The following is a 26,531-nucleotide window of genomic DNA, read 5'->3' on the forward strand; positions in this document are numbered from 1 at the left end:
AGAAAAATGGCATTAAACGTTAGCCAAGCGGTCGACATTTGTAGCAGTTTAACAAAAGTATCCGTTAGCTGTATTTATCATGTACTTAAAAATACATCGGAAAATAAAAAGCAAGAAAAAGGTAAAACTAGAGGTAGGAAAAGCATTGTTTTGAATGACGAGACAAGGAATATTATACGTCGAAAAATTCATTCATTTTATTTTCGGAGTGAAATTCCAACACTGAAAAAAATTTCTCAAGAGCTCGAAAATGATGACTCTTTACCCAAGATATCTCGTAGAGTCTTAATCAGGACCATGCACGAAATGAACTTTCGATACGTAAAACGCAACAGAAAAAGTATGCTATTAGAAAACAATGAAATTATTCTGTGGAGAAGAAAATATTTAGAAGAAATACGAAAAATTCGCAGCAGTGGATGCAAAATATATTATTTGGATGAAACCTGAATTAACGAAGGTCATACAGTTGGAAAAGTTTGGCAAGATTTAAATGTAAAAAGTAAACGCGAAGCATTTATAGAAGGCTGGTCTACAGGATTAAAGGCTCCATCAGGAAAGGGACGGCGTTTAATCATCACCCATATAGGAAGTGATACAGGGTTCCTTGATGATGGTTTGCTTCAATTTGAGTCGAAAAAAACAGGTGATTATCATGAAGAAATGACTTCTGAAGTATTTGAGCGCTGGTTTAAGAGAATCTTACCAAAATTATATCATAGCCGCAGACTAGAACAATTACCGACGACGGCATGGCGGAAAGGGAGAATTCAAGAATGGCTTACAGAAAAGGGGATTGCATACGAAGAATCAATGCTCAAAATTCAACTACTTGACATTGCACGGTTAAGGAAAATTGAATATCTTAAATATGCTGTAGATGAAACTGCAAAAGATTATGGTGTCAAAGTACTGCGTCTACCGCCTTATCATTGCGAACTTAATCCCATTGAACTTATCTGGGAGCAAGTGAAAGAAGAAGTAGCACGCAATAACAAAACGTTCAAATTAAACAAAATTAAGAAACTTTTGATTCAAGCAATCCTCCATGTAACTCCAGAGAAATGGGCTAAATGTATAGGCCACATAATTAAAGAAGAACATCGTATGTGGGAACTTGACACTCATATCAAAGTTTTACTAGAGCCAATTATATTTACACCAGGTGGTGAAGATAATGACAGCGATAGCAGCACTGCATCTTCAGGTTTAGACAGCGAATAATATTTTCTAATAGTTTAATAAGAACATCAGCATAAAAAAAAACCAAAAACAAAAAAAAACGAGAAGAACATAGTAAGTGTGTATAGTGTTTGTGTTTAAACACATCAAACATTATTTTTATTTTGTTTTTATAGAATTTTATTTTGTTTTATAGGATTTTATTTTGTTTTGTTTTATACTGTTTAAGTGTTTTGTTCATTTTATTTAATAAGACAATATGGCTCTTAGCGATTACCCATTTAAAAAAAGTATCGCGCCACAAGACATACCTCTGGGGTGGCGTGGAAACTGTCTTAAAATTTGTTTTAAAAAAATTTCATTGTGTAACTCTTTAAGGACGGGTCACGTCAAAAGACGTTTTAGCGTAACTTCCGCGACAGCCGGTTGGTATCAGTAAACTTTCTGCAAAATAATTATTTTTTATAGCTTTTTGTTTGTGGCATTCTGTATTTTTAGGGGAATGTAGGGAATGAGCCACAAAATATTTATTCATATGTTTATTTATTGACGTTTCGATCTCTATATCCAGAGACCGTTTTCAATTATACAAATGATAGTACTATTTATTTTCTATGGCTTTTCGCTTGTCGTTCTGTATTTTTAGAAATAATGTTGGGAATAAGCCACAATATATTTATTCAAATGTTTAATTTACGGACGTTTCGATCTCTATAAAGAGACCGTTTTCAAACATAAAAATGACAGATATATTTATTTTTCTATAGCTGCTTGTTTGTGGCATTCTGTATTTTTAGGGAGAAGGTTGGACATAAGCCACAATATATCTATTTACATGTTTAATACATTGACGTTTCGATCTCTATTCCGTTTTTAAAGATAGAAAAAAAAAGAAAATAAACAATATAGGATTATAAAAATATATAATAATAAACAAATAAAAAAAATATTACTATCATTTATATCTTTGAAAGCGGTCTTTGGATATAGAGATCGAAACGTCAGTAAAAACTTGTAAATAAATATATTGTGGCCTATTTCGAACATTAATATTTGAAAAATAAAATATAATTAACGTTAAAATAAAAGTAAGTGTACGTCACTGGATTTCCAAACGGCTGTCCGCATTTCTGGGTCTTTAAACGATGACTCACTCTCTCAAATAGTGAAATTATACTTTAGGTGTTGTTTGACATGATCCACTGTAAACTCAACTTACTGTTAGGATACGCCTACATGATTTCACTTAATAGGATGTAGGTAGATTGCTATTATTTGATTCTTTAGTAAAAATCTGTAAAAATCTTAAAGAGAAAGTTTCGGCAGACGCTTTGTCAGAAGAGCATAAAGTCTGGTTGAGTTTTTAAAGTAGAGGAATAAAAACTTTAGACATCAAGAAGGATCTTATGTAATTCTAGACTATTTTAATGTCATCATTTTTAAAAACATTTGTTTCAAAATTATGTCTTAAAGTTTTAAGAGATGTTTGTAAGTTAGTTGAAAATCTCGGGTGATTTTGGAAATTACTAAAATGGTCGGCGTGCTTAAATTTTAGCCAAAGATGTCGTTTATGAATAATTGGTTTAATTGCTGTTCGATTTTATCTGGGGTTTAAGGTTATTCTTATAAATCTTACGGAAGGTGGTATTTGTAGAAATTATCCACCTTAATAGGCCTTTTTAGAAGGCTCCAGATTAAGGCAGTTATCTGAATTGTGTTTCGAAACTATTTTACGGACGAATTACATATGTTTTGTAAAGGTAAGGGGCTCGCTAGTTTATCAAAAAATTTTACTTAGATTTGGGTTAATTTTCTTAAAAAAAAAGTAAAAAGCACAAAAATTCTATTTTTTGATTCTTTTTACGGTTTTTGTCATCAAGTCTGCAAAAATTATTGTTTTGCTATTATTTTTTCAGGTAAGGTAGCCAATTGACTACCTTAGTAAATAGTTTATGATGCGCTTGAATTCTTTTATTTCTTTTTGAAAAAAATTGTCGGAAGTAACCATGTCCCAAAATGGGAACGTTGGCATCATTGAGTACCTAATATACCCTAATAAGTTATAATGTCGTTTCTGTTAGCTCGTAAATTTTCAAGGGAAATAACGATTAGTGCCATCGACTTTCAAGTGATAATAGGAATTTGGGAATAACAAATAGTCGATTAGAGCTGTTCAAGAAGGACACACGTACACTTGGTTTATTTCTGTCTGCATTGTTTACGCTGAGAACATTAGAATGGGTACAGAAACATTTTATGGGTAAGTTTAGAAAAATAATTTTTCAACCAAAGCATAATTCATCAGTTTTTTTATATCTTCCTTCGTTCTTGAAGTAAGTACATTACTAAAAATAAAAATCTATTGGTTCAGTTTCTTTTAGTACATAAATTTTTATATTTTTTACTAGGAGCATCGAAGGCTTTTTAGAAAAAGACAAAATATTACCTATGTAAAATAAGACAGTCTTATTTTACATGTACCGTTCTCTTGAACCATGCTTCTTAGATATTTCGTTATTTTAGGAGATCCGTACGCCAATATAGACTATTACGGGATGCTTTGGAAGATGAGGAAACCTCATTATCCTCTAACATTGATGTTGTAATACTTCCTTTCACTCCAGGAGACGGAGATATTGATAGTAACGAGAACACTCTTGAGGACCAAATTTTTTACGTGGTCGACATGCCAATAGATGTGGCACCAACCAGTGATGTCACTTATATTTAAAAATTAAAATTAAATTTAAAAAACACAATTAGAAAATCGGACGACATTAATTATGTGTAGAATTGGGACCACTAGGCTTTGAATCCCATTTGTTCTTTTATTAAGTCAACAATTACCCAATTTCTTAGCCTTCCGTTTTGGCTAGATTCTGCATCCAACGTGACTTTAATCCACAGCCTATATATGAAAGTTCATATTTCTAAAACTTACGTGACCACACGACGGTGGTCTGTAGGACAAAATGATCTATATTTTATAACTGAAGGCCTATATTGTTGTAAAATATTTAGATACGTACATTTTTTTTGAATGCCTTAAAGGTATCTACTGAAAAAACCAGATATGTATATTATTTATTTAAGTAGGAAATAGTCTTTTCTAGTCAGGTCTATCTACATTCGCAAATTTAATTAATGATGATCCCCTAAAATCCGCCACAATTTTTTCCCTCAAAAAATCCCCTATCCATTTTAGCTTATAAAAATTCCCCCAGACCCTTTGAAATTAACCCAAAAATGAGGGGAAATACCCCAATCTGGCAACTCTGTTAGAGTTGTCAAAAACGTTAAAGCCTATCTTTTAATTGTTCTGAATTTTTCCCGGCTCATTGTTTTCGCAAAGATTGGAGCCTGCATGTCATCCGCCGTTGACCAGTAGTCATTTTTGCCGGGTAGATTATGATATCCGCTAATCAGAAGCCAGTAAACTGACGAATATCTTAATCAGAAACTGTAAAATTATGAAAATTTTGACCCATTTGAGCGTAAGTTTCGCTTTGATTTTGTATAAAACTAATAATTTGTGGAGTAAAAAACAAAGAGAATATTTCAAACTTTGTTCTACCCATATGCTAGGCTCCTACTTTAGGTGAATCTTGAGCTGCTTGCTGGATTGCTACTTATTCAGATTTCCTCCATTTTTGTGGTGCTTTAGCTAATCCAAAAGTAGCTAAATTTTACTACTTTTCGAAAAATTAAAAATTAATATTCAGCAATTTGGAGCTTTTCATAAACATGTTAGCATTAATGAATCAATAGTTTCATATCATGGCCATCACTCAGCTAAAATATTTATAAAAAATAAACCAATTATATCCACATAACTTTGATAATTACTGCGAAAAGCCGGGAAATGCTCTAATTTCCTTAGGAACTCGAGTTGTAAATAATATGTTACAAATTCTGCAAAATACGAACAGCCATGTTGTATATTTTTTTGATAATTTTTTCACCAGCTATTCCCTTCTGAAATCTTTATCAGAAAACGGTATACGGACATGTGGTACAGTTCGAGAAAATACGATCAACAAATGTTCTTCTTCAGTTTCATCGTCAGCCATTAAAAACCAAGATCGAGGGACCTATGATTACAAATCAGATGGCGATGTTATTTGTGTCAAATTAAACGACAATGCTCCTGTAATAGTCGCATGTAATCATTTTGTAGTAACCATTGTTTAAAATATTGTTATAGTTGGCAAATAGTTGGCAAATACCAAAGTGGCTTCTGTAGACAGAAGTCAACAATAGACCAGATATTTGTTCTGCGACAGATCCTCGAAAAAACAAGTGAATATAACATCGACACCCATCATCTCTTCATAGACTTTGAAAGCGCATATGACAATATAAACCGAGAATTCTTAATAAAAGCAATGAAAGAATTTAATATACCAACACAAGGGGCGAATATTTATTGGCTTACCATGGCTTAATTAGACACCTAAGATCAGATAACGTCGCAAGAAAGACAAAATGCCAAATATATAAAACCCTAATAAGACCGGTACTCACATATGGCTCAGAAACCTGGACACTTACTAATAGAGAGGAAACGTTGTTAGCCACCTTCGAAAGAAAAATCTTGCGACACATATATAAGGGCACAAAAGAAAACGGAATATGGCGAAGACGATACAACTCTGAACTATACAAAATATACCAGGATCCGGATATTATAACATTCATCAAAATAGGACGGCTGCGTTGGATAGGACATGTAGAAAGAATGGAAGAAGGCGAAATACCAAACAAAATATTCAAACAGATGCCAGTAGGAAAAAGAACAAGAGGAAGACCGAAACTGAGATACTTAGAACAAATAGAAAATGATATAACAACCTTAAAAATAAAAAACTGGAGAAAAAAAGCACGAAACAGATCGGAATGGAGAAGAATCCTAGAACAGGCCAAGACCCAAAACGGGTTGTCGAGCCAGTGATGATGATGATGATTGTTTAAAATATAACCAGAAGAGTGAAGTCTGAATATAAAAAAAGATGTAAATCAACCAAATTGGATAAGACAATATAACATTGGAATGGCTGGTGTTGGCCTTTTTAATCGTTTAGCTGCTTCTTATCGTCTTCGAGTTAGATTAAAAAAATGGTGGTGGAACTTGTTTGCTTATGCATTGAATTTGACGATTGTGGCAGCTTTTCGCTTTTTTTAACATCTGAATGCAGGAACAACTATAACACACCTTGAGTTTCGTAAAAACGTTGCCCTAGCACTTGTAAAAGCACTATCAGGTCAAAGCTTCTTTCGTCACGCTTGTCTCAGCATTTTTCTATAGTTAGAAAGTAATACAACGTTAGTATAGAAACTTATAAAAGCGATATAAAAGGGTTTTAGGAAATTGCAAAAATGATGACGGCTAACGTCTGAATACCAACATGGCACCTAAAGGAGAAGGTAGAAGCGAAGTTTCTAAAAAAATAAATAGTAAAATTTAAAATGTTTACTTAAATACCCTGTATCTTTCTTAATATTAACATTTTATTAAAGCAAATTGGCTTAATCATAATATTTTAAAGTGTAGAATCTTCAGTATCTTTTTGTACAATTACTTAAGGACCACCCTGTATAATATGAAATCCTAGTTAAGAAAGTTTCTTATAATTTGCGAAATGTACGAAATACTCATAATACTCGTAAATTATTTAAAGAAAGCATACAAACTAGAGCAATTCCTCGAGATAAGCCTAAGCAAACTTTTCGTGTATCATTGGGTATAATTGCAGTTTACTTCTAAAACCCGCCAAGTAAACTTACTGCAACTTTTTCAATTTGTAACAAAATTGTTCAAATTGCAACTGTGTTCCCTTATCTATCAATTGAAACTTTTTAATTGACGACTAAACTTTGTTCAAAAAGAAGATTCAATGAATGCCATTTGAAGTGTATCGGATAATCTCATTGTAGAATCTGTGTGAGGATTTTCTTCTTTTTTATATTTTATTTTCTCTAGAGTGTAAGATTTCCAAATAAATAAAATAAACTAATTTTACTGCAACTTTATTTCATTTAAAATTAATGGGAAAATCCCAGTAGTTGGCTGTATACCATAGTTAAAAAACTTATACAGAAGTAAAAAACTTCAAAATTTGTATATTGGTATAAAAACATTTAATTAAAACTTGTTTAAAATGTCATCAAAAATTTATAGAAACATAACATTTTCGATCTAGCTTAGATCATCCTCAGTGCCTTCTTTTGATACTTGTATCTAAATTTTAAAGTTTTTTACTTCTGTCTAAAGGTTTACTTTACTTCTGGTTAAAGTTTATTTAATTCATTTGGTATGGAAGTTTGTACATCGAAGTTTTAAGATATAAAAAAAATACAGTTAGGGTTGTTTCAACACTAAACGAAATTTGGAAATGCGCATGCCCAAAAAAACTGTTAAAATTCTAATCATGAATGTGTTGCTTGTGTGAGTCCATTTCAAAAGGTAAAAGAAATAATAAGTTAGACTTACTCACAATCAATTTAATTTAACTAATCGGACGACCGGTTTCGCTTTCTATAATATGCAAAGCATCTTCAGGTCACGATACAAAGTTAAAATGCTGAAAATAATAATCCCATATTAGGGTGTTGTCTAATAAAGATAAAAACAAAGATAAAAACATAGGTAGGTGATATAAATTATATAAATTACAGCAATTATGCCAATATTACATGTCTGTGGTTTTATAAATGAATAAAATGTTTAAGCAGACAAGGTAAGACCCACAAATTGGTAACATAGTCTATTAAACTGTAATGAATTAATAAATAAACCAATAAATAAACATTACTTACATGCCGGTACTCTATTAATTGATGGTTGAAAGAACATGGTTCAAACTATCTTGGATTGTTGATTGGAGAATTCAGGTCAACTATTGTAATTATTTAACAGTAAACGGGGAAGTTCTTGAGGAGACAGATTGTATGATCTTCAATGGATGTACAGATTGTGTGGGTGTGCAATTGTATAATCTTGTAGTTATCAAAATTTCTTTGATAAAGTTGTTGCAGTATCTGGCAAATTATTGTAAAGTCCAAAAATTTTTATGTTAAAATTAAATTAAGACACTTTTACACACACAGAAACACACAGAAAACACTTAAAAAACGGGGGACGAAACAGACATTTAATTTAAAAGGAGAGGATTTCCAAAAAATTTTCTTTTGGAAATCCTCTCCTTTTAAATTAAATGTCTGTTTCGTCCCCCGTTTTTTAACTGTTTTCTGTGTGTTTCTGTGTGTGTAAAAGTGTCTTAATTTAATTTTAACATAAAAATTTTTGGACTTTACAATAATTTGTCAGATATTGCAACAACTTTATCAAAGAAATTTTGATAACTACAAGATTATACAATTGCACACCCACACAATCTGTACATCCATTGAAGAGCATACAATCTGTCTCCTCAAGAACTTCCCCGTTTACTGTTAAATAATTACAATAGTTGACCTGAATTCTCCAATCAACAATCCAAGATAGTTTGAACCATGTTCTTTCAACCATCAATTAATAGAGTACCGGCATGTAAGTAATGTTTATTTATTGGTTTATTTATTAATTCATTACAGTTTAATAGACTATGTTACCAATTTGTGGGTCTTACCTTGTCTGCTTAAACATTTTATTCATTTATAAAACCACAGACATGTAATATTGGCATAATTGCTGTAATTTATATAATTTATATCACCTACCTATGTTTTTATCTTTGTTTTTATCTTTATTAGACAACACCCTAATATGGGATTATTATTTTCAGCATTTTAACTTTGTATCGTGACCTGAAGATGCTTTGCATATTATAGAAAGCGAAACCGGTCGTCCGATTAGTTAAATTAAATTGATTGTGAGTAAGTCTAACTTATTATTTCTTTTATCTTTTGTTAAAATTCTATACAGAATTCAATATATAAAAAAGAGAAATCATACGATTTCTACCTGGCGAAACCGAATTCAAATTTTTACCACTGTGCCTTCTAAAACTTGCAAAGAAAACAGCTTGATAAATTACTCGGCAAGGGAATCTACAAATTGCATTCCACCTGCCGTTCATCATGGTCAAAATTCGTAGTGAATTCAAGTCAATATAAAGTATATATAACTTTATTACGCATCTCATTGTTGGAAATATCATTATGCCTATGCATTATCTCATAAATACCTATTATTCTTATTAATTACTTTTAACACTTACTCTTGTTATTATCAAATAATATTAACTCCAAGTTTTATTGCTATATAAACTGTCTAAAATATTGGGTGTTAATAATCTTCGTGTGTTTGCTATTAAGCCATACCGGGGAAGCATATTCAGCCACCGAGTATACAAGTCCGGGGGCGGATGCTCTGAGTACAGAAGCTGAGGACCCCCATGTGGTGCCACATAGCTTCTGGACTATATTATTTCGCGTTTTCAGTTTTGCTGTCGTTCTTTGTAGGTGTTCTTTAAAACTGAATGTTCTGTCCAAAGTTACTCCAAGGTATTTTGGTGTTGAGTTATGAGTGAACAGTCTATTTTCAAAGTGAACGGAGAGTTTTTTGTTATCTTGAGCATTATTTAGATTGAAAAAGCACACTTCGGTTTTCGTTGCATTTTGCCGTAGCCTTCATTTGCGAAAGTATTCTCCTATAATGGAAAGGTCATCTGTTAATATTGTTTCTGTAATTTTTTGCGAAGTTGTCCCAGAAAGGTCCGCAATGTATAAGTTAAACAGTAAGGGTGCCAAGATCCCTGTGGCAGTCAAATGCTTAGCTTTATTTGGACACTTTTAAAGTTGAACATTGTGACTTGAAAAGGTCTGTCGGTGAGTATGCTATCAATAAGTTTAGTTATCTTTGGACACGCTATGGCACGGATTAGTTTGCAGATTAGTCCTTGTCTCCAGACAGTCTCGTATGCAGCTGATTAATGAGGTTAATGAAAGCAATGGATGTTTTTTGCTTTCTTTGAAAACCTACTTTAATACGTGTTGTTAGGGATAGGATCTGATCTGTACAGCTGCGGTTAGGTCTAAACCCTGCTTGCTTAATAGGTTTCAATTGAAATATATTTCTGCTAAATCTGTTGTAGATTAAGCAGAAACAGTTTATGGACACAGCTCAGCACTACAATCGGTTGGTAGCTTTGGGACTGATCATTTGCCTTTTCTGCTTTTATTATGGTTAAATTGAGGCCTTTTTTAGTAAATGTAGGATTTTTTCTGGTTTTAACATATCTGTATAGAAATAAGTTAGCCACTTTTTAGCATATTTGCCACAGTGGAGTAAAAATTCTGGATGGATTTTATCGGAGCCGAGTGCATTTCCAGACTTAATTTCTGATATTGCTAGAATTATTTGTTCTAGAGTAAACTCGTCCAAGTATTCAAATGTAGGCGGGCATGCAGACTTTAGTATTTTTAGTTCTTGTTTTACTTTGTTGGTGTGGTCACGATCTCTAGGTGCTCTTGAGGTTGCTACAATGTGGGAGACCAGTCTTTTGGGAGCTAGGTACTTTGTCTCTAGTTAAGAGTCTGCTACTATCAAGTTTTTTTTAAGCCAGTAATAATGGTGGTCTATGGTTTTAGTCAGTAATAATGGATTGGTATTGCAGAGTAATCCCGGTCCATTATTATTATTACCGTGGTAATCCATTGAGATTTGTGCAAAATAATAAGGATGGGATGGACGAAGTGGAACAAAACAAGTGGCCAAGAAATAAAATTATATAAAACAAAAAACCATTTATGATGTACGGAACTACATATTGGCAGTTAAAAAAATAGCGAGTACATGTGGTGGAGATGACAATGCTTAGATGGAATAGTGGAGTCAGAAAACCAATAAAATTAGGAATGATCATGTATGTGGGGGAAGTGTAGGAAGTTATCACTTGGTGTGAAAAAGGAGAGGCCATAAGTAAAGGTGGTTTCATCATTTTTAACATCAAGAGGCTTATCGCCCAATACAAAAATTTGATAATATGTAAGTTTCCGCAAGAAATAGAAGAGGAAAACCAAAGAATGCCTGCAAAAATAAAGATATAGAGAAAGAAAAAGAGAATTAATATTATGATAATAACATATGAAAAGTTAATATTTCTGGTAAAAGACTTTTACGTTGAAAAACGTTTATTTTAATAGCCCATAATAAAAAATACAAACTCGTTACTCACATAAAAGATACCCCTATCAACAATTGATGATATATTTATTTAAATGTAAACAAAAGGTGACCTAAAAATACAATTTTAGTATATCACGATGTCACGATGGTCTTTGTCACGATCCAACTATCGTTGGATCGTGACCGGCATAATAAATTCTCCACATAAATTGAAACGCGCGCTAAAAAATCTAAATCAAACCAAAACTTTCAAAGTTACCTACAAAACGTACAAATCATGTCAGGGTACACAAAAATACTTTTACTGGCATCCCTTTATACATTTTGGAGGGCTGCGGCTTTTGAATACAAAACTGATTTGAAATATATCCAAGCAGAAAAACATTACTCGCCACCCGAGTTTAATTCGGACGGGGTGGCTTTTGAGGGAATATTAGCCGATGAATTGCAAGAAATAGAAGACAATGGTGGCAATTATGGTGATCTGGTTTTTAGGAATAGAGACCAAAGAGATCAGCTGTTGGTTAGAGAGGTTGTCATACTTAATAGCAGGTCTTCTGGTGCACAGGAATTAATTTGGTAAATATTTCATATCTTTTTATTATTTATTTAATGTAATTTTGTTTTTATCTTTGGGAAATAATGACAAATTTTAAAACTTTCAATATTTGTTGTGTTCTAATGAAGACAAGAATCCCAGAAATATCTTGTAAGAACTTCTTCTAAGAACATTTATGTCCCACTTTATTACAACTGAAACATTACCATGCTTTGATTAATTATGATGGACATAACTTCTACCAGCTTGATAACGACCATCATTTTTAATGGTAGCTTATTTCTTTTTGAACATTACTCTATGTACCCTTTCTTTAATTGCAGCTACATTTTCCTGTTCCATCATTCTAACTTGACCTTCTGTCAGTTATCACTAGACTTCGGCAAATATGCAAATAAAAATGTAGAAAATATGTGCAAAAATATGCACGTGTTTACCCGAAAATATGCAAATATTTTACAAAATATGCATACAAATAAATAAAAAAATTGTAAAATAGTAACAATTTTATTTAAAAAAAAAAGTGTACATAACTAAATATTTCCTACTATTCATTAAGATTTACATTTATTTTAAGTAACTACATCATTTTTAAGTATGAATAAACTTATTTAGAATTATGGTAACAATAAATGACCAAGTGGTGTTCAAAATTTTCTAACAAAAACTTGTGGCTTCTGTCTGAGTACATATATTTATATATGGAAAAACTTCGTTCAACATCAACTGATGTAACGGGAGCATTTTTCAAACTAACCAAAACATTTGGTTTTAAATTAATTGTTTCCGAAATATTTCCAGCTAGAACACTGACTACTTCAGAAAGAATATGGTAACCTTTATTTTTTTCCATAGTAGCTTCAAATTTTTTTAAAATATCTTTTCCAATATTACCTCTAACGTTCCGACAACATGACGCAAATTCCTTTATTAATGCTGTACTTTCGAACAATGACAGTTTTGGTGATTTTAACTGAGTAATTGTTTTTTGAACAAAACTAAAATTTGATTTTATAAATGAAAGTTCTTGTTGAAGCAAGTTACTCTGAAAAGTTTGTTTAGAATCCAAAAGAGATTGGGAACTTTCATCTGTTAACGTATCAATTATGTTCTTTATTTTAACAAAATGATCTGCATAAAAATTAGCTGCTTCTAACCATGTAACCCATCGCGTTAAAATAGGTTGTGGTAGAAGAGGAATGTTAGGTAGCATTTCTTTATAAAGTTGAATTCTTATAGGAGATTTAAGAAATACTTTTTTGACACTGGATATCATGGTATTTACAAGAGGAAACTTTTTTCGTATTTCCTCTGCAACTCTGTTTAATCCATGCGCTACACAAGTAACATGTATTAAATCTGGGAAAAATATTTTTAAATTTTGTCCTGCTTTCACCATATAAGGAGCAGCATCCGATAAAATAAGCAGTAATTTATTAGAAGGAATAGTTGTCGGAAGAAAAAAAGTTGCTAATGTTTCTTGTAAAAAACGCGAAATTGTTAAAGCATAATTTGTTTTCTCTAGTTGCTGGCATGAAATAAGATGAGATTTTGGTAAGGTATCTTCTTTAAGAACACCAATCAATAAATGAGCAATATACTTTCCTGAGGAATCAGTGGTTTCGTTTACAGATATGTAAAAATAATTATCTGCAATTTCTTCCTTAATATTAATTAACACCGACGAGTATAGCCCGTTCACATTATTTCTTCTTAGAGACCGATCACTTGGAACATTAAGTTTGCAATATGTTTTTAGAAACGAACTAAAATTTACATTTGCTAATTTTGAAAGCGGTATGTTTGCAGACACTAATGCGCGACACAAGTCTTCATTAAAAGTTTCTTGCTCATCTAATTTTTTTGAAGTAGATTGGAAACATTTAGCCATTGAAGTTTGATGTTTTCCTCCTATTTTTCCTTTTTTTGCAATGTGTGAAGCAGTTCTCACATGTTGGTCTATCTGAAATTTCTTCTCACATGCTATCTATAAATAAAAATAAAAACCTTTATTTTAACCCAACCTTTAAAATATAAAAATATACAAGGTGTTTTTGGTTAATCAAATAACTGTTTTGGAAAAAAAAACACTCGCTAAGTGTTTTAAATGCAGTATTAATCCACAAATTAGTTTTTGTTACTAACCATTAGTACATCATATAACTTATTTTAAAATTCAACAAAAGTTTTTTTTTTGGTAATTCAATTACAATAAAAATAATTGTGTTTTAGAATAGCTGACTTCATAAAAAAAAGTAAAGGTGAAAAATTTTTCTAAATACACACCATTGTATTGTACCATGGAAAATTTTTTCTCACTAAAGGAAGCTATTTTTCATTTAAAAACAACCTACGAGTACTAAATTTCAAGTAAATACGTTTATTGGTTTTAAAGTTATTGTTGATATTAACTAAAAGAATTTAATTTTTTTTAATTTTAACACCCTGTATCTCGAAAAGTAAATAAGTTTGACCCCTCATTAACTATATCGTTTTGTTCAATTTTTCGAGAAGTATCTACAGTCAAACGTTGTAAGTGTCATTTGGAAACACCCTGTATGTATGAAATATTAGATATTTAATAGAAAATATTAGATACTTACAATTTTGCCACAGACTGAACAGTAGATTTTTCCCATATCCATAGACAGCTCTTTATAAGGTTTAATCCAAGTTGAAGCACTGGTTGTTTTAGGCATTATAAAATCACAATCTTCCTTTTTGTTACGCACAACGAGTGTTTACGCTTTGAATATCAAAACAAAAATGATTTACAAATCTGAGCATCAAATTAGAAATGTTTAGGTACCTAATTCAATAAACTGGGAGATTTTGGAAAATCCCTAAATTAGGAACAAAACTATTAGCCGTTTACCTGCTGTTAAGATACAATAAATTGTAGATAGATTTGGGGATTAGATCATAAAATGCAAATGAGCGAACCCTTAGCGAATATCCAATAACTGAATGCCTCAGTGACCGAGACTTTCTAAGAATGTTGAGGGCTACTTAAATTGATCTTCTTTGAAATTGTAAATGTTTTGTACCTGTAGAGATTACGTACTTAGATCATTTCTTGATTAAAATGACTACAAAATTTTATACAAGCATTGAAATAAATTGGTATGTTTAAAAATTTTCAAATACAGTATAAAAATCTGAACTTTTATACACTTTATGCAAACTTTTATACAAATATGCCAAAATATGAAATATTTGCATAAAATATGCACAATATGCAAAATATGCAATATGCATATTTGCCGATGTCTAGTTATCACACTACCTACAAATCTGTGTCTGAGATTCTTTCAAAAATTGACCAAATTTACAATATTTAGCTACACTTTTTAGTTTTGACACAAAACTTTTAATATCCTCCTGCAGTTCTTGATTTGTGTTTTTATAAAAACCTGTGTATAAAATTTATACCTTTCTGCGATAACTAACCGCTTTGGACTGTTATGTTCAGTTAGAACTTTTTTAAGTCCTTTGAACTTAGTAGTTCTAGTGCTAATAAGTCTTTTAAGACATTGTAAACTTCTCCACCAAATAGAGTAATCAATAATGGAACTTTCTTGTCTTCCTTCAGTACATTATATAAAAACAACTGCTCAAGTCTCTCTAGATAAGATGTGACATCACTTTAAACATAATCAAATTATTCAATGGCCCCAATTAACGACATTTTTCGACTTTTACGTGGATTCTTTCTGTGACTCGTCGCCAAATATGTTGTGTATTTAATAAAGTACTAATCAACAAAACTATTTATTTGCTTATAAAACGGTTAAATTTAATTCAGTTATTCATAACAGCGTGGACATTCGGAGCTGCACATCAACATGACAACCACACCCAAACCTGTATAATTTTTCCAAAGTGTACACTGTTCCGATGCTGGATTAATATATAACAATTTTCTATTTTATTTTCTACCTTCTCATTTGTAATAGAGATTTCCAACTATTTAATTCTTACTTAAATTCATCTTTTAATTTATTAAAATGTGATTAGTTAAATGTTATTTTAGAGTCTATAAAGTAATTATGTAAAGAAGGTGGAATTATCCTTGTCATAATATTATTTTCCATGAATAAAATATCTACTTATTGTTTTTCCCATATTTTTTCAACTACAGAAGTATAATACGTCGAACAAAGACGAACAAAAAGCTTGCATATTAATCATCACTATCCGTTTGTGTATATTATTTCTTTCGTTGCTTGCTTCTTGTGTAACTAGAACGTATTGAAAATAGCTGGTCATTTAATTAAAACATTAAATGATACAGTAAAACTAATATGACTGCAAACAGAGAAAAAACTAGCAGCATAACTCATAAATTAACATCAATTTGTAAGAGAATCGCACTTACCATTTGTTAAAATGTGTTAATTGGTATGTAGCAAGGACTGCATGACGCAGATGAATGACATCTTCGATGTTAACTAGTACTTGCGCTTATCACGACATCTTGTGTAGATCTGCAAGGTTTTGTTTGTGTAGGGAGAAAACCCGTACCTTAAGATGGTCCGAGGTTGTTTCGGGATATTTTCAAACTAGTGTTGGGTACACCCTAATAAATAAAAGCTATAATCGCTAGCTTTTGTTACAAAATTACAAAATGCAATAGGTAATCGATAAAAAATATGAGATTAATTTCGTCCCATATTTCGTAAGATATGCTGTATGATATAGACATTAATATAGATATAGTGTACCGTTTTTAAATAAAACAAGCAGTTCTTAATTTATATAAATATATTTATTTTTAAGTTTACAGCACGAAAATATCTTATTAACTAACTTTGACTCATAAAAGCCCTGCTTATATATACAAATTATTATGTACTAGAATAATCTGGAATCTTCTTCTTCATGTGCCATCACCTCTAAGAAGGTTGGCAACCATCATGGCAATTCGCACTTTTGATACCGCTGCTCTAAAGAGGTCAGCAGAAGTGCAGTTAAACCAAGCTCTCAAATTGTTTAACCAGGAGATGCGTCTTTTTCCGCGACTCCTTCTACCTCTATAATCTGGGATAGTCCACCTCTATTTCGCTTGTTTGACAGCTTGATCTCTCCCTCGGTCGATACATCCGAAACCTTTGAGTAGTTCCATCATTGTTCTCCATGCAACCGTTATATGGGCTACGAAAATGCATGTTCGTAACAATAGCAATGGATATTGCTACTGTAAACGCCTAAGTAGAAAAAGGCAGATTCGAAAACATATTAGGAGAATATCGGCTGGCAGAAACGAACGAAAGAAACGACCAACTACTTCAGTTATATCAAGAAAAATCATTAGTAGTGCAAGGGAAGATTATATGCTTGGAAGGCTCCCCAAGATAGCTTAGAAAGTTTTGTAAGAAGCATCTTGACGAATAGTAAATTTCAAAATACTATTAAATATAGTAAAACCTACCTGGGGGTAGACATCGAACTAATCGCAACCCACTAGTAGTTGCGATTGTTTCCAACTTTCATGTCAGTGTTTCGGTATTTCTTCTCTTTCCCAGACTTCTTTTATAAGATGATATATCTCAAGGTAAAGCTTTTCTCCCCATTTTTTTAGTAGTTCCGTCTGTATTCCGTCTGGTCCTGGGGCTTTATGGTTTTTTAGGGACGAAATTGCGGACTTTACTTCAGTTAGTGTGGGCCCTAGTATTTCAGGTTCGGCTACTAACTGGTACTGTCTTTATTGCCCTGTCATTGTGGGTTTTTCTGTATTTAGGAGTTGCTCAAAATAGTTTCTCTATTGGCGGCTTATCTCCTCGTCGTTCGTGAGCAATTGCCCTGCATCGTCTTTTATAAATCTTGGGCTATTGGTCGTGTTGTCCTTAATTTTTTTTAGGTCCTTATAAAACTGTAGACTGACCGGTTCTATGTTCCTCCTCCAGCTGCTGTATTCGCGCTTCTAGGTACTGTTTCTTTTTTCTTCTCAAAAGCCTACTCTGTTGTAGTCTTCCCTGTTATTATCTGTAGGGCGTGTTAGTAACTCTAGTCTCTTGATTGCTTTCTGATGCAAGCTTTGTTCGCACTCCTGGTCAAATCACTGGTTTTTCTTCTTGTTATTCCTTTCTTTTTTTATAGTTTCCGCTGCGGTACTTTTTGTGGCGTTTGTCATATTTTGCCATTTCTGGTCTATGGTCAATTCTGGCGTTGATGTTTCTTCTTCTTCCAGAAAACAAAAAGAATTACTCAGCATAATTAAAGAGAGAAAAATACAATACTTGGATCATATATTAAGAGGTGAAAGATATGAAGTACTCCAATTCTTATTATAAGGTAAAATGCAGGACAAAAGATCAGTTAGAAGACGCCAGAACTCGTGACTGAAAGACCAGAGGAGATGGTTTGACCGCTCATCTACAGAAATCTTTCGTGCAGCAATTTCCAATACTACAATTGCCATTTGGATCGCCAACCTTCGAAAGGAGACTGCGAAATAAAAAGAACATACATACAAAATAGCTGCAAAATTTATCGACATTAACATTTATAACATTGATAATAAATAATCAGAAAAAAAGCAGAAATGTGTCTAATACGTTTAATAAGTCTTATGTGTCATTCACTAAAATTATTTCTACAGATCCTCCACTCTAGACTATGAACAAGAATAAATGAAAATTAGTTTGGTTGGTGAAAGCCAATTTGGTTTAAAAATGGTAAGGAAATCAGAGATGCACATATTGGTCAAAAGAGTTTCGATCAGCAGAATGTCTTTGCATGTTTTATATATTATAAGATAAGGAACTACTGATATCGGTTAAATAGATTATTTTGGCCATATCTTTAGAAACGATAAGTATGATTCTTTGGAGTGGATCGTTGAAGCAAAGATTAAAGGAAGACTAGGCATTGAACAAAAGAATTTCTCTTGCCTGCGAAACTTACGCCAATGACTAGACATTAAGGAGGCCAGCATAATTATATGACTGGCACAAGATAGAGAAGAATTTCAGTAGATGGTTGCCAACTTCTGAAGAGGGAAGGGCACATAAAGGAGGAGAGTGCACCCGGACAGCTTCCGTGATTTACGCAAATTGTATTAACCATCGATAATCTTGAATCTTGTTCCTTAGATGCGTTGCTAAGCTATTCGCTTTTTCACTGTTGGAAGTTTGAAGTCAGAATTTTACCTTTGACCTTTTTAAAACAATCATAAACACATGTGTGCTGAATGTTAAAATGAGAGACAAGCATGGAAACTATCAGAAATGTGAAGCAGAACTCGTGAATAGTGCAAAAGTTTATGTAAAAAAAATTCAAGTATTCTGAGTTATTATTGTAGGTCTAAAAGTTTGCAAAAGTATATTGGTGATGATTGATGATAAATCAATCGCCGAACTTTACAACGATTACCTTAAAGAAAGGAAAAAGACAAATATCCTAGGAGTCAGCTGCTGCTAATACAATACTGTGTTCAATCATTGAGTCTAAGTTTCTACAAACCCAAAAAGTACCAACATGATTATTAAAACAAAATAGAGTTGTTAGAAGTATTACAATCATATTTTGGAAAAAGACTTGTCCAGGCAAGAAAAGAAGAATTACAAACAAACATGATTCTACTATCGGTGCAGTCTACGGCCTTCAGACAGTGCTTTCTTGGCCGTAGGAAAACTGTCATTATTTTATTACTGATCTAAACTAACTGTCTCTAATTTTACGATTACGAAACTGAAAGGCGAAAAAATTGAGTAATGCTACACCTGCGGTGAATCAGAAGCAAAAAGTGGGCTCACAGGAATTGCAAGCTCTGTACTCAAATATTTAAAACCTCTCTTGTTAGAAACATTTTCCCCAAAGCCAACCAATAGTTTGACGCTATATTATCGATATTTTCCGGATTTCTTCTGTGAACTATGAGTGCGCTGCTTCCTTTTTGATGACAGGAAATTTTAAATAACACCCTTTTTATAGAATAATTGGTAATGTAAATTATTTATTCACCCACTTACGATACATTTCACGGTCATACAACTTACTCAATTTAAATTTGATAATGTAGCAGATATATGTGTCTAAAACCCTGACCCAGTTTGCTAGATGTAAATTGGACGTAGTGCATTTGAAATCAATTCATTTATATTTTATCGGTGTCATGTCAACGGGCGTAACTCAATATTTGAAGTAGAGGTATAATGAGTAATGTAGTTGTACTACCAATAAACGTATCGTTTCCATAATATGTTAAATCTCTATCCGAAAGAATAAATTAATGAAGTTTAATGATCATACCTGCCTCAGCTATCTGCATAACCTAGTACCAACATTACACTTCATGAAGATGTTTTTTTCGGTTTTTTTTAATTGTTATTATTTGTTATAAAAAACACTTACAGCATTAAAAAACTTAATTCCTTACTTTTGTTTTATAAGAAATAAATTATCTACTGGATCATGGATTCAATTTAGAAAACTAATTACTTTTCGGAAAATATTCTTATGTTTATATCTACTTAGTAATCTAGTTTATGGGAAGCTACTTATAGTCACAATAAATATATAACATTATCTACTGCTGATTATACAACTAGTTAAGGTGCTTAGGAAATATAAATTATTGCTCCAGCACTAAGCGCATTAAATTTACACCGACGTTACTATCTCTGTATATACTTAGTTAAATGCTGTAAAAAAGACAAATATAACCGAGTAGTTCGAGCGAAGGACACAAATTATGCATCATGGATTTAAATTTTCTTGTATGATTGCTCGTTTTTGTAAAGTCTTTGCGATCTTAGTACTTATCAGTGTAGACAGAAAAACATATACTAAAAATGTGTCATATTACAAAAGTAAACTAATTATCTACCAAGTGAAGTTAGGAATACCAAGATATTAATTTTTAGATTTATTTATTTAGCGTACGACACCACTTCGATACATTTGAGATTACAATAAACGAGTTAAAATATGTATAAGAGATTATTTATATTGTTAATCTTGTAATCTTACGAAAACACAGGAGATGCTTCAAAAAACTAACAGAGAGAATCATACCGCTGCTACCTAACATAATCAATGCATGTCTCTTACTGAGTTACTTTTCTACTCCATGGAAAATATCCAATACGATCATGATTCTTTAACCAGGAAAATCCCTAACCTGCACTAAATCATATAGACTAATATCTCTCCTGAACACTCTAGGTAAAGTCTACGAGAGGCTTCTTAAGCAGAAACTTGTAGAATTTCTAGTAGAAAATCACATGATCCTAAGCTTCCAATGTAGATTCAGAGCTGAATACTCCGCGTAAAATGCATTGATTGGAACAGCAACCTTCTCCCCAAAATTCTTAAACAAAATAGGCAAAATATTCATAGGCACCTTCCTAAAGGTTCAAAAGGCATTTGATCAAGTGTGGAATGCAGGCTTTACTGAAAAGCTCTGCCTTGCTGGACTGCCAATTTTATTTCTAGAAAGTATACATTCCTATGATAAACAGAGAGTTACTCTCAACACCTCAAAAACACAAACCATCGTCTTCAGATAAGAAGGTACCCCTCAATACAAATCGGAGGACAACTAGATAGTACTTTATAAAGAAAGATTTCTTTTCAGAAACTCGGTGTCCCATCTAGGAATTTTATTTCAGAGGAATCACAACTAGGACACCGATATAAAAAATACCCTAGATTGAGTAAGAAAAATAGTTAATGTCTTAGGAATTGAATCTGATAAATTCTTCTTCTTCTCATTTGATGTACATCCGTACCACACTCTCAGGTTGCGCAGCCATGACATTCTACGCCTCCCTATGCTTCTCTCTCCTTGGATCTTTCCCTGCCTAATCAGTTGGTGCAAGGTGTATTTCTCTCCACGTGTAATATGTCCGAGATATTCCAATTTTTTTGTTTTAATTTTATTTAAAGCCATTCCTGAAAGAGACGTACTGCCTAATTGAAGTTTCATAGCGTTCTGTTTTCTGGTTAAGAAAAATGCCAAACCAAAAAGAGTAAAATGTGAGAAAATAAAAGCTTGATGTAAAATAAAAAAAATAGACCTGTGGACTGAAAGAAGAAAAATAGAAAAAAAATTTCTTCTCCTTCCTCTTTCTTTTTATAATATGGTTATGTGGTTATTCTATTCTCTGTTTCTATTTTGTGTCCATTCATTTATAAATTTTATTCCAATGTCTTTACTTCTCTTTCAATCTCTCAGCGTATTTATTGTAATTCTTCTCAGTACTCTCATCTCTGCCGTTTCCAGTAGCCTTTGCGTTTTGGCTGTGTCAGTTCTTGTCAGGCATTCTGCCAGCCTATTTGCTTTTTGTACTTGATCTCTCACTTTTCTGTCCAGGTCTCCATATCTAGACAGTATAATTTCCAGGTATTTTATTTCCATTAGTTGTTCAATAGTTATGCCATTAATTTCTTTTTTACGTGTGGTTGGTACTTTGCTGACTACTATTGTTTTAGTTTTCTGAGATGAGATTGTCATATTAAATTCTTTTGCTTTTATGTTAAATTTGTGGACCAGTCTTTGCAGACTGTCTTTATTTTAAGGTATCAGTATTTCGTCGACTGCGTAACAGAGTATTTATATTTCTTTGTTTCCCATTTTTGTATCCCCTTCCTTTGTTAACGCTTTTGATGATTTCATCCATGATCAAATTGAAAAAAAAAATCAACATGTAAAAATAGATCGCCAATCGGAAAAAGTACAATGAACATATCAATAAACCAGGAAGAAGAAGAAGGAAAACTGTATGATCTGCTATCCGTTTTTAAGACTTTTACCTGTCTAATCTACCGACTTTTAAACATATGCTACTAGTCATTTTATTTACTCCCCCCTGTATTTAGCCTGTTAAATAATTCTTGGATTTTAGAGCTGTGTTTGTAGTTTAGACTATACCTAAATAATAGTACAATCAAGGATATTGACAGTAATTATATTCATTACTATTTTAATGGCAATAAGCCACCATTGAAGATTAAAGTAAGTCTATTGACGTTTCAATTTCCACTTCGGAAATCATTCTCAAAATACAATTAATAATCTTTAATTTAATTAATTAGACTCTAAATATAATCATGTCAACATTAGAGAGTGATGATACATTGGCAACTAGATCAAGACTTAACATTTCAGCTATATTGAAGTTATTGACATTATGTATAGTACTTGCAAGCACTCTTGACCATGAAGCTGCGCGAAGGCGGAGTCAAAATTCACGTAAAGGCAGGAAGATTCTATTGTAAGTGCAATTATACTAACCAAACTAAAACGTTCTACCGTCGACTACAACCTCGAAATTGTCGAAATTACAGTGTTGGACTGAGTAATAAATAAAAAATTGCACGGTGCATAACAAATTTTTTTTTTATCTGCATTTCGTTTATATTTATAATGATTTTTGTTCAATTTTTTTTAAACTGGCTTTAATTTGTTATTTTAAACTTAATTTTCGATATTAAACGTGAAAAAAGCCCTATTATTTATTGCAAAATTATTGTTTATAAGTTTATATTTTTAATTTCTTATTTTGAGTTGAGACATATAACTAATATTTTGGGAAACTCTCTCTCCTTCTTTATTAATTAGAAATTCCAGTGGCTTCAACAACCATATTTAAAACCGAAGATTTTGTGTTGTGTTTTTCCTGTTCCTTTTTCAAAAAATTATATACATTGTAAACAATATGTCGGCCCTGACTGTGAATAACACGGCTGTTATTCATTATGATAGCTCTGTGAAGGAAATGAAAATATAAAAATATTTTGATAAAACAATTATGATTGATCTAAATATAAATTAAAAAAAATATCACTTCTATGTTCGGTAGGTGTTATAAAATGTTTATTTTTTCTATAAAAAAATCACTAAAAGAATATAATTTAATTATAATCCGACAACGAATTAAAAAAAATGTTAAGATTGCATAACTACGTATCTATAAAATAAGTATTGAAATTTTCTATTTTTACCAACAAAAATTATTTTTTATGTTAAAAAAGTTTTAAAATGTAAAATTTTATGTTAAAAAGAACACGATATATAAAACAAAGATTAAAAAAAAATGTAAACTCAAATTAACGTAAATGGTAACATATGAAGTAGTTTTAAAAAAAAGATTTTCCAATATCAAATATTAACCAATTAACTGAAACAGACTGCAAGTAATTTTTGTTTTGCACTAGTCTCAAAACAAAAAAGAAATGAAAAAAAATTATTAAAATTTATAAATAAAATAAATAATCGGGAGAAAACACACAAACTTATTGAAGTTAACACCTCAAAGTCAAAAACACAACTAAAAATTTTCAAGTCGATATTTTCACGTTGCATAGTACAGTGCGTTTCGCGTGGAGGTTGGGACTAAACCAAATTTCGTCTACTGCGCCGTCGTGGTCAAGAGTGCTTGCACGGACTTACTTATAATACATATTTTTAATTAAATAGTGAATTCTATAAACCAAATTTTGGTCTAGCGGTGGGCTCTAGTTTATCTCCATTATTTAACGATATATTTATGAAAGATTTTGAAACAAATATTATTTCTAAACAAAATTTAAAACCCACTGTTTGGTGGAGATATGTAGATGATGTATTCTCAATATGGCCTCATGGATCAGAGTTGTTAGACACATTCGATTAATGTTTGTATTTTGAGAACAATTTGCGAAGTGGAAATTGAAACGTCAATAAACTTACTTTAACCTTTAATTGTGGCTTATTCCCATTTAAATAGTAATTAGTTTTAAATGCCACAAGAAAATAGGTTCAGAATAATAGTAATTATATTTAAGAAATTGGTATAAAAAAACCAACGAGGAGATCAAAATTAAGACAGATAGAAAAAGCGAAAGAAGACATGAATAAGCAACTAATTAAAAATTGGAGAACAGGATTAAACAAGAAATATCAAAAAATAATTAAACCAAAAAATTGAACAACTGGGCTCGTATAGTTTATGTTTATGTTTAATTTCTTCTTTTTCTTCTGGTTCCTATCCGTTTCGGATGTTGGAAATCATATTGGCAATCATGACCTTGCTCGCTGCGGCTCGAAACAGCTCCGTTGAGGTTTTCTTAAACCATGTCCTTAAATTCCGCAGCCATGATATTCTCCTTCTACCGGGTCCTCGATTACCTTTGACTTTACCTTACAATATAGACTGCAGCAGGGAGTAACGGTGCTGATTTATAATAACGTGTCCCAGATATTGCAATTTTATGCGTTTGATCGTAAACACAACCTCTGGTTCCTTCTTCATTTTTCTAGAACTTCCTTGTTCGTGATCCTTGCTGCTCATGATATTCTCAGCATTCTTCTATAAAGCCACATCTCAAATGCTTCAAGTTTTTTAATAGTGGTGTCTGTAAGCGTTCATGCCTCCGCCCCGTACAACAACACAGAGAAAACATAGCATCTCAAATGTCTCATTTTTGTATCTAGGGATATGCTGTGACTTTTAAAGATGGCGCTCATTTTGTTAAAGACCGTTCTTGCCTTTCCTATGCAGCACTTTATTTCCTGTACATTGCATTATGTTTAATTAATTAAGATATACATTCCACTAATTACAATTATAAATAATACACAACATTTTACGTGATAAAAGCAAAACATGTATATGGCATATATTATTTAAAACTTAAAAGCTTATTTTTCTTCCAGTCCTAATTCATTTACTTTGTCATAATGAAATATTTTTATTTATTTTATTAACTTTTAGGACCGTTTCCATACCTGGAGCTCGCATATCATCAGTCAGAGCTCTTAACTTTGGAAGAGAACGGGCTTTTTGCTATAGCATTGAGGTGGCAGGAGGAGATGCTCGAGTTGTCTTACAAATTGGACCTCGTTCAGATCCAAGAGTCATGATTGAAGTATATGGATACGCATAAATGTATGTATGACAATGTGTTAAAAATAAAAGATGTATTGCAATTAGAAAAGAGTTTGTTTTTATTGGAAAATACTTGTGCTCAGGTATAAGATCTATTTCTCTGCGTAATATCAACTTTTACCATTTAAAATACTGAATGTACGTTAGGTTTACTGACGAGAAAGATGTAAGCAAGATGTCCAGCAACTATAAAATATCTGGAATATATCATTTAAGAGATGGAAAACTCCTACAGAAAACCAGGCAAGTCAGAAGACTGTCCAACTCAATGGCTGCATGGAGTAAAATCAGGATGAACCAAGCAAGTTAAGGTTACACGAGCTAGAATTATGGGTAGAATAAATACAGCTACTTAAAATTTTTTAATTATTTGTTAAGTTTAATAAATAATAATACTGACAGTAGCAGACAAAAATACAAAGAATTAAGAAAAATCTTTAAAAAAGCATGAAAAAATGAAAAAAAAAAATACAACAAAAACGAGCTCAAAAGGAAAACAGGAAAAATACAAAAAAGAAAATAAGAAACAAATTAAAAATAATATATCAGAGACAAAGCCCATGCATGAAAAATAACGGGCGGATATTACTAAATAAATAAACCAGGTTAAATAATAAGAAATTGGCAAACTTACTTTCCACGACTGTTAAAGGAAACCGAAAAAGAAAGGAAAACTATCCATGAAGTTGAAGATTATCACATAGTAATAGACATACCTACAAATACAGAAATTGAAAATGGGACTAAAAACAGTAAAAGCCCAGGAATAATAGAAATATCAGCGGAA

General features: G+C 31.9%; 2 protein-coding genes across 2 annotated transcripts in view; both read left to right on the forward strand.

The window, feature by feature from the left end:
• The window catches only part of rdo (leucine-rich repeat domain-containing protein reduced ocelli), a 354,658-nt gene that overhangs the window by 288,244 nt on the left and 39,883 nt on the right, over positions 1-26,531 (forward strand). The window lies entirely within an intron of this gene.
• LOC140442129 (uncharacterized) lies at positions 11,538-25,779 on the forward strand. Its single transcript, XM_072533210.1, has 2 exons — positions 11,538-11,890; positions 25,571-25,779. Exons 1-2 carry the CDS (start codon positions 11,589-11,591, stop codon positions 25,740-25,742), a joined length of 474 nt encoding a protein of 157 aa, XP_072389311.1. The 5' UTR covers positions 11,538-11,588; the 3' UTR covers positions 25,743-25,779.

The sequence above is a fragment of the Diabrotica undecimpunctata genome, chromosome 1 (assembly GCF_040954645.1).
Source record: "Diabrotica undecimpunctata isolate CICGRU chromosome 1, icDiaUnde3, whole genome shotgun sequence".
In the NCBI taxonomy this organism is placed as follows: domain Eukaryota; kingdom Metazoa; phylum Arthropoda; class Insecta; order Coleoptera; family Chrysomelidae; genus Diabrotica; species Diabrotica undecimpunctata.